At 50.0% G+C, this 9,763-nt stretch overlaps 1 protein-coding gene across 4 annotated transcripts; it reads right to left on the reverse strand.

Annotated features, from left to right (window-relative positions):
• Positions 1-3,530: 3,530 nt before the first annotated feature.
• Positions 3,531-9,130, reverse strand: LOC117870623 (catenin delta-1; the record flags this gene model as incomplete). 4 transcript variants are annotated; one of them, XM_034757829.1, is given in 8 exon segments in its annotated part: positions 3,531-5,564; positions 5,805-5,867; positions 6,206-6,306; positions 6,546-6,593; positions 7,030-7,117; positions 8,093-8,207; positions 8,359-8,551; positions 8,980-9,130. In XM_034757829.1, coding segments are annotated over 8 exon segments (768 nt in total), but the record flags the coding sequence as incomplete, so codon positions are not given.
• Positions 9,131-9,763: the final 633 nt, after the last annotated feature.

The following is a 9,763-nucleotide window of genomic DNA, read 5'->3' on the forward strand; positions in this document are numbered from 1 at the left end:
AAGGAGAAGACAGAGGGGACATAACAGTTTTCAAGTACATAAAAGGTTACAAGGTGGAGGGAGAAATTGTTCTTAACCTCTGAGGATAGGACAAGAAGCAATGGGCTTAAATTGTAGCAAGGGAGGTTTAGGTTGGTCATTATGAAAAGCTTTCTGTCAGGGTGGTTAAGCACTGAAATAAATTGCCTAGGGAGGTTGTGGAATTTCCATCATTGGAAATTTTTAAGAGCAGGGATTGTCTAGATAATACTTAGTCCTACCACAAGTGCAGGGGACTGGACTAGATGACCTCTCGAGGTCCCTTCCAGTCCTATGATTCTAATGTCTAGACAAACATTTAAGAAGTTTCAGCATTGTCAAAATGCCTCCATTTAACATGTTCAAAATAAAAACAAAAACAAAAAAATCAGTTTTCTGATTTAAAAGGACTTTTAAAATTTCAGAAGCCATGGTCAATCATTTTAGAAAATTATCAAAACAATGTTTTGGTTGATTCAAACCAAGTTTGTTTGTTTGAATCCAAAACAGATTGACTCTGTCCCAGTATGGGATGAGAGGAGGAAGTTTTTCACACCCAGCTCTAATTACAAATGAACTGGAAAGTAGTTCATTATCCTCACTTGTGAAGACACTTTCTTTCCAAATACAGACCAGAAACATATAGCGATGCAGAAAAGGCAGATATGTTCAATAACTATTTACTGTCTCCATCTGGTAAATGGACATTTAAAGGACCTCTGAGATTCCCATTGTTCTCCACCTCCAATATTTTAGACCCCTCCAAATATTAATTGTCTACCCTTTAATTTCTAGCTTGTAGCAATTGGCATCACTTTCCCCCCAGACCCCATGTGTTATGTAGAAATAAAAATTCTAATTGCAGTCTTCAGTTCTCCAAGTGGATGGCCTTTTACCAGGGTTGTTCTCTCACTATTGAGACTTTTTGGGCATCTACTAAATTCTTAACTCCCAATTTTGAGTCACATTTTTCCATCTGAATTTTTGTTCACAAAGCCGATCGCCTTCTGCTTTGGGAAGCTGGCTTTTTAGCAGCACCAAGTAAGTTAGCGGTTGGGACTGTCTGCAGTTCATCCATAATGAATGTAATCAGGTCACAATCACTCCGGTCGGCAACCACCACCTTCCAGGCCAGTGAGCAAGGCCCGTGTTTGAGAGTGGAGTCTGGACGTGTGTCACCACCTTTTGTGCTCCGTAACACGCTGTCAGACAAGGAGGAACCGTAACTGCGAAGGCCAAAATCTTGAGTTCTGCAGTGTTACCTTCCATACTCAGTAGGTCACTGCTCTCCAAGGGATTACAATGCAGGTGCAAAGCTAGACCTGGCTTTTTGCTCCCCCACCCTATCGGTTCAATAACAGCTTAACCATTGAAGCAGCTCTAAGTTAAATATTTTACCATGGAAGTTGATGACGGAGCCAGCTAAGAGACTCAGGGTCTAGCTCCTTGTCAACTCACATCACAGAAGAGGCCAGCACAGTTGCTACAGGGCACCAAGGTCAGGGACCCCCAACTGGATTTAAAATAGTGTCTTCCGTAATGCTGGTTTTCCCACAGAGGCCATTGCAGAAGCCTACTGCATATTAACAGCATTGTGACTGCAAATGACATTTTTGTAATAGCTTTGTTTAAAGAACCCACTGGGGCAGTTGCCTGCTATTCAGACACTTGGGAGGGATTAAGAGCAACTGAGTTTTCTGTTCAGAACTCCAGTTACTATATTGCTCCTGTGCATGGAAGCGTTCGCCCCACCTATGGGCAACCTGTGGAAATTGAAGAGCAGAAGGGCTGTGGACAGAGAAAAAGGCATAGTGAGCCAAGAATTGGGACTGGCACTAGAGTCACTCATGGAAAGAGCTGGACCTCACCAGTATGAGAGGGAGGGGACTGTGAGAGAGCTTGCTATTAGCTAGTGGTCATGCCCTTAAGAATGAGTCCCAGAGCTGTCTGGTCTAGTAGGTTATGAAGTGCAGTATCTTCTGTGATGTACAGAGCTGGCTGCAGCCAGCCCTGTGTCCATGCAGAGTAAACATTTACTTAACAGCCAGCCAACCAAACTAGCCCAGCTTCCCCACGACTGACCCAGGAGTCAGGGGCGTGATACTGGCCTAAGGAATACATCCCTGGGGAAGAGCTCCACCAACCCATGCCTCACTGCCCACAGGGGGAGGATTACAAGGGCCAGCTTGTGGTCAAGACTGCTGTCACCAAAGGCCTCAGATCATGGGCACTGTCACTATTGGCAAGGGACTCGCCCCAGCCATCTAGATTACAGGGTTGAGGGTAAAACAAGGAGCAGTGGAAGGGGGATGTTCTGCTGCTATGAGAATCTGGGATAAAAACAGCCCCTGCTACTGAGCTGGGCTGACAAGTGCTTCTTTTGTAGCCAAGAGGGAGTGTTCTTATGGTGCTCAATGTAGTGGCAACACCCTGGCCTATGCTGCCCTAGAGGGCTCATACACCCTAGAACGCAACATGAATTCTCACACATACACCCCCCCTCCCCGCAGAGTAGATCCTAGCTGAGAACTGCTCAATGGCGCATGGAAAGCAAGCTCAGGGGTGACTAAACAGCAAGTGATCTGTTGTTGGGCAAACTCAACTCTTCTGCTGAGGGGGCACGACTGGAGAGGACACTAGCAATGTAGCCCCTACTACACCCAGGCTGAACAGGGGAATGGTGCAGACCCTAGAGTGAGAGTCAGATTCTGGTTCTGTGCCCACCTCTAATTAATGCTGCACCTTTGGGCAGGTCTGTTTGCCTCTGGGCCTCAGTTTCTCCATCTGTAACAGGAAGATATTCCTCCACCTCTGTGAAGAGCTTGAGCTCAAATGGATGTGAAATGCTAAATGTTGCTTTTAGCAAGACTCCTGCCTGGCTCACCAGCCATTTTGAACCCAGGACCTCAAGCACCAAAGCCCAGTTTTCTAGCAGATCTCTCAGAAGTACTGAGTCCATGCTGCTGGGAGCAGTAGCAGAGAGATTTGTCAATTAGGAATGTTCCACACCAACTAGGCCTAAAGCCAAAGCAGTGTTGATGTGCGCAGCAGTTCTATGTTGCCACCATTGTTAAGTGACAAGTGGTGGGGATTGGATCTAGGATCTCTGCTATAAAGGTCTCTCTTCCTTGGCATCCATTAATCCAGTAGCAGATACAAGCAAAGGATAGGCCCAGTGTTTAGGGCACTAGCCTAGGACTTGGAGACCCCCCGCAGTTCAACTCCCTTACCTGCCACAGCCTCCTCGTGTGATCTTAGGCAAGTCCCTTAGTCCGTGCCTCAGTTCCTCCCACCTGTACAATAGGGATAAACAGCATGGCCCTACCTCACAGGGGTGCGTGAGGATCAAATACTGTAGCATCTGAGCTTCTCAGTCAATTTTAATTGGGAGTCATAGAATACTGGATAAACGCCTTCCGTGGCCCTATTAGAGGACCAGCCCCTCACTGGTTTGTCTTACCCTGACACTTGCCTCCAGCCAGTTCTGAAGGAGCAACTCCACTTTCCTCAGATACACACTTTAAAAACTTTATTTATATAAAAAAATCATTTTGTTTTAAAAGCATTACAAGAGCGCGCGCAGGAATCAGACAGAGAACAGGTTCCCCGCACCCCACAACAAGGGGTGCAGAAAAGAGCAAAATAGTCAGTTATTGGTTCCCCGCTGCAGGTGCTAAAGCAGTCTGTGGGGGAAAGGAGGAGTTTTTGGTTCATCTGGAATTAAAAAAGGAATTAGTGTTTTACATACATAAGAGTTAGACCCCATAAAGACAGCTTGGATTTGTACTTCAGTCCTTTCCAAGGGAAAGAGGCTGGAAGCAACAAAGGTGGGGTTAGAGAGGCACAGATCTCCCAGCCCAGACCTTCTCCCTTGTGTAGTGCATGCACAGTGGGGGGGAAAATGAGAATCCCATTTGAGCACACTAGACTAGAGCAATCCAAGTCCAGTTTGTGGCCTTAAGGGGAGGCTTACAGTTGCACTGTATGCAGAAGAGGGGCTAGGAACGTCTTCCATGGGGAGGCAAAGACACACCCCCTTCATCAGAGCACCCATGGTTTCCCCTTCCACCTGGCTGAATGGGGTGGGGAGGCCAAGACCACTTGAAGCTTCCCAGTCTCAGCAGGCAATCCCATTATGTGCAGGCTGACAATGCTCTCCCTTCCCCACCTCACTCCAATGAGGATTTAGGTAGGAAAGAGAAGCCCCTACTTATCCCCACAACCCAAACATTCCTGGGAATCCAGCTACCCCTTGTGTCCAGGGGAGGTATCAACACAGTAAGGCCAGAACCCCAAGTGGGGAGGAGAGCAGAAGCTAGTCTATGCCAGAGATCCCCAACTCCTTGAATCCAAAAACACGCCGCCTCCTCTACCAGGCGAGCGGGCCTATGAGTTGGAAGAAACTGTTTCACAGTGGCAAAGAAAGGCACGTGTCGAGAGATCGACAGACACTGCTACATTTACCCGATGTGTATGGGATGGGGATAGTAGTTCCAAGCCAGTTTTTGCTTCCTATCACCACCCCTCCCAATCCATCACCCCCCTCCTCCCAGCATACCCAAAGCCATGGCACCTCTCAGACTTAGGACAGTTAACGAAACAGTGCATATCTTAAAAAACCCAACACCCTCTTCCCATCGGAGAGCCAGCCCTGCCCCTGCTACATACCAGGATCTTCTCCCTCACATCCCTCGCCACTGTCTCCCAAGCTGGCTCCTCTCTCAAATACCTGCCCCTGAACAACCCATCCGGATGAACACTCACCCAGGCCCCCCTACAGAGTAGGAAGCAAAGTGATCCAATCCCCACCCTTGCACATCCATTTACACACGTCTCCTCCCCCCAGATAAGAGGCAATAGGCCAACCAAACAGAAGTCCACTCAGGACAGACTTCCCCACAACCACCATCTGGCATCCAAATGCAATCAATCATGAGACAGGAGTATTGCGATTTCCCCCTCCCCCTCCCAGCAACTGCCAGTCCCTACCCCTCCCATCACCACTGCCTGGAATGTTCCTGTATTCCCAGCATCCTTTGTTGCAAAGTGATCACACACAAAAATATATTCTATAGGCTAAGAGGCAGCAGTGGACTTGGACCCCTGCCTCCAGGAGCAGAGCTGATGTCTCTTAAAGGAAAAGCAATCCCAGTACAACAGGGCTCCACTGAGATCCACCTTGCGCTGTGAGTGCAGCAGGAGATTGTGGCGTCAGAGGAGGAGTTCCTTGAAGAGCCTGCCTTAGTCGCTCCAGTGAGATCCCTCAGAAGTATTTGGTCTGCAGGAGTTGCTCTTGGAAGGAAAGATAAAAAGGCGTCCAAGGATCGAGGAGCAGCCGTCTACAGAAGGGAGTGAGGGGGCCCTGTCCGGATGTCCCCCACCCCCAGGCAGAAGGGGTGCAGAGGGCCAATTATTTGGCTGGGTAGTTGGCACAAAGAGTCCAGCAAAAGTAAGGTAAAAATCAGTCCATTCCACCACAAAGAAAGAGTTGTATATAACATACTATAAACCCAAACTGAGCGGAGGTAGGGAGGAGACTAGATCTTCTGCTGTGGAGAGAGAGAGGAGAAAAGGTTAGCACCAGGGGGGAGTTGTCATCAAGCAGGAGCACAATGCACACCAAGCAAAACAAATCAAGGTAGATTATGGTCACGGATCAGCAAGTGATTGGGATCTGGAATAGAGTATGATTTGACTGGCCAAGCACCACTAGATTGCCCAAGAAGGTTATCCTCCAGCTTCCTGGTGTACATGAACAGGAGACTCAAAGGGAGTCTGGAACATACCATAGGGGGATAAGCCAACAGATCGTCATCCTCCTCATGCAGGGAATCCTGCCTTTCATCCTCCTGCAGACACACATTGTTAGTGGGGTGTGGGGAAGGATGCAAGACACAGGAAGGGGAAAAGGGACGCTGAGCTTGATGGGTTGAGGGAGAAGACAGGGACTGTCCAGGCAGCAGATAGGGCAGAGCAGTAAAGCAGAGTCATCTGACACCAGCCTGGGTTCTCTCCTTGGCTCCTTCCAACACAGAGGCCAACAAGTATCCCTCTTCCAGTTTGCCTGTCCTGACCACCTAGGTCCAGCGCTCTTCCCTCCCCATCTGCCCCAGGTTTCTGGGATTCAGGAGAGCAGAGTAGAAGTAGCAGGGGACTAAGGAGACTCGAGAGGGGTAGCAGGTCTTACCATCAACGGTGCTCCCTTCAGCGGCTCCACGTCGCCCAGGTCTCCAGACCGGTCTAGGGTCCTATTGTGGTCTCTCTCCTCCAGTGTGGTGTAGTTGTTGTCTGGATTAGGAGGACACATGGCAAGTGAGACAGACCCCTCCAACTAGCAGCTGGGAGCTTAGGCTGCATGAAGCTGGTAGTGCCGGTCAAGAGCTATTGACAAGGATTTTCCTGATCCTTTACACATTCCCTCCCTCTCCAGTGTTAGCTCAGATCTAAGCAGCAGGACATGTTCTAGGCAGATCCCCACATACTCTAGTCTTTGTGTCTGTGCCATAAGCCAGCTGCCAGTTTCTTACCTGGTCCCATGTTGCTCATCTGGATCTCCTCTCGGGAGGATTTCTTATCTAGAGGGAAAGGACGGGAGTTTCAGACACCACCCTCAAGGGTGCTCACCCAGCCAGGCAAGCTCTCAGGCAGCAGGTAAGCTGGTTCATTGTTTGGGTTCACTCAGGCAGGCAAGAGTTACCTAAGCCTGCAGTAAAGTCAGCTGGCTCACAAACCCAATGCAAGATGCTATAGGGCCTTTACAAACACCAGCTACGATCTCAGCCTGTTACGTTCGCTCAACACCTCCGACAACGTCTGTGCTCCAAACAGCTCCCAGTGAAACCACCACGAGTGAGGTGCAGAGTCAGCTCTTGGAACACAGAGCCCACTAACTGCACTGGACAACATGTTGGGTTTTGAAGCAAGAGCAACTGAAGCAATCTGAACATAGGGGGTCAGCAGGTATGACTGGACTTGTGAGGGCTGCACGGCGGTCTACAGGGCGCAACATACCTGCTTTTTGGTTCCTGTCAATAAGGGGCAAGGTGCTGTCATCGAACGAGTTACCTCCCTGGTTCCGAGAGGCATTGTTTAGATTCACCTGAAACAGGAGAGGGGCCTGTAACATCCATGACCCCACACATCCCAGTTGCCAGATCACACACACATAGGTCCCTTAGCCTGCCACATCAAGATACCTAGGCCTCTACAGCTGGAGTTCAGCAATAGCAGAATCTGGACTGATCCAAGTGTGCTGCCCTCTAGCGTCTGAAGGCCTGAAGAGAGGTCAAGCCCATCCCAGGGAAGGCTGGGTGCCGCTGACAGGAGAGATTCAATATGCAGTGGAAGACAGGATTTGGCCTGGTGAATAAGCTTCTTTGCATTTTGACTCTTCTGCAAGGAGCTGTGAGGATAGCCGTCTATCAAGGGGGAAGTTTAGTGCCATCTAAGAACTCGCATGTGTATGTGGGATCCAGTATCTGAGCACCTCAGATACGGATCTCACACTAATCACGAAGCCCCATGGAAAGGCAGGACATGCCCATCCCCATCTATCAAATGGGAACCTGACAGGGATTAAAGCCAGAATTCTAAGATCCGTTCCTAGAAAAGTAGCCAGATTGTGCGGAGTTCTCAGCACCCAGCAGTAGCTATTGAAAACAAGAACCTTCCCAGCCACACTGAGAATGGGAGCTGCTGGCTTCCAAGTTACTGGCCCCACATGACTTGCCGAAGGTCAGGCAAGGAGAGCTGGGAACTGAACCCAGATGTCCAGAGTCCCAGGCCAGCGCCTTAGCCACAGGATGGCCTTCCTCTTCAGGATTTTATATAAACACAGCTAGGATTTTGGCCCACCATGAGGCAGCAGGGCTACTGGGGGCACCAGGAGGGCAGGGCCAGCTTGTGTCCAGAAGGCTGGCCACTGCTCATCAGCAACAGGGAAGGAGTCTAAACATGAAGCATTATTAGAAACATGCTAAAAGGTCCAGTGGAGTTCCAAATACGAACCTTGTCTCTTCCCACCCTCTGAAAGCCAATGACCCCTCACCAACAATCTCCCAGTCACCTCAGGTACCTGGAAGTCAGATTTCTTCCATCCTTCCTTCTCCAGTGGCTTCCGCAGTTCCTTATACCCCCAAATTGTCTGCAAGACAAGGGCAGCAGCTCGGACTTCCCTCTCTGATCTGTTCCTGGAAAGAGCAAGACAAGAATGTGAAGATGCAGTACGGGATAATATCCAGTCCCCTCTGAGTCATGCATGAAAAGGCAGACTGTGGGGAGAAAGGGGGCAGGAAGTCTCAGGCAAAATTCCAGCATATCCTTCCCCTGGGACACACCTACCCAGATTTGTTGATCAGCACCAGCTTCTCAATGCCTTGAGTCTCACGCAGTTTTTTGGCGGCCTCCAGATTGTCCACAATGACCTCATTGATGGTGTTCAGGATCGACACCACCGTGTCCTCAGACAGGTTCTTGGCTGGGGTCTGCTGCCCGCCTGGCAGGTTCTTCACTAGGTTGGGGATGGCATGTTTACCTGGAGTGGGGGCAGGTGGGAGAATCAGGTCAGTCACAACTGGATCAGAAGGCAGGAGAAACACTAAGCAGCCAGATGAATTGGGAGAGCCACGCAGGACGGAAGAGGATCATCAGGGATGGACAGAAGTGTTTGGTCATTCTTGGTTCTGATGCCTTTCCCCCTCCCTCCACAAAGCCTACTGGAAGATAGCACAGCACCCCCTGCCTCATGTTAGACGCGATTGGGGTCAGAGGAATGGAACAGAAGTCCGCAGTTTCCAGAGGAACGAGGGGCATCACAGTACCCTTGAGGTGGCAAGAGCAACAAGCAAGAACCATGACAACTCCTGGCTGATGCAGAGACAAGACATGCCCTCTGAGTGGAGTGCAGTGGGGGGTGGGGCAGGGGAGCAGCTACAGAGCAGACATTGCCTCCACAGCTCTTACCTATCAGTTCTTTATTGCGGGAATCCACTGCCAGGTTACGCAAGGCGCCGGATGCTGCTTTCACCACCCGCTCACTGTCGTGGGTCAGGAGGTCAGCGACAGCAGAGAGCCCCTTTTCCTGGCGCAGCGCCGAACGGATGTACCGGCCATACTGCGGGGGGGACGAGAGCAGGGTGCCACAGGGTTACAAGAGAAGGCAGATGACCAGTTCCCCACTGACAGCATTATGCCTTCCCCCCCTTCCATCTCTAGGGCTGCCACCCAGCCCCATACATGCTTCCACTGAGTCACTCCCTCCCCCAACACTAAGCAAGGAGGGTCCTCCCCAGGAGGCCTACAGGAATCATCCCACCCAAGCAGTCTGGTATTGAACAGCCAACACTAGATGCTACCAAGGTGGGTAATGCGCCCCAACAGCCTAATCAATGCAATACTACAACCGAACAGAAGTGTCCATTATGGCGCTTCTCACACCTTCATCTGACACAGCTAGTCTGACCACATCAGAGACAGGATACACTGCTGGAGAGACCATTGCCTGACATTTGTATTACAGGGAGCATGGCAGAGGGCTCTACCAACTCAGGAGTCCACTGTGCTAGACATGTGGCAAGGGATAGTTCCCGTCCCAGAGAGAGTTTGAGCCAAGAATACAATCCACTATGCAGTTATGGGCAACTCAACCGTGGACTAGAGAAAGTTGCATTTAATGCTGGGTCAGCAGTGTGAAAAAGGAAAGCAGAGGCTCCCCAAGAAGCTAGGCCCCATAATAAGCTATGTTATT

This window comes from Trachemys scripta, unplaced genomic scaffold, assembly GCF_013100865.1.
Source record: "Trachemys scripta elegans isolate TJP31775 unplaced genomic scaffold, CAS_Tse_1.0 scaffold_70, whole genome shotgun sequence".
Taxonomy (NCBI): domain Eukaryota; kingdom Metazoa; phylum Chordata; order Testudines; family Emydidae; genus Trachemys; species Trachemys scripta.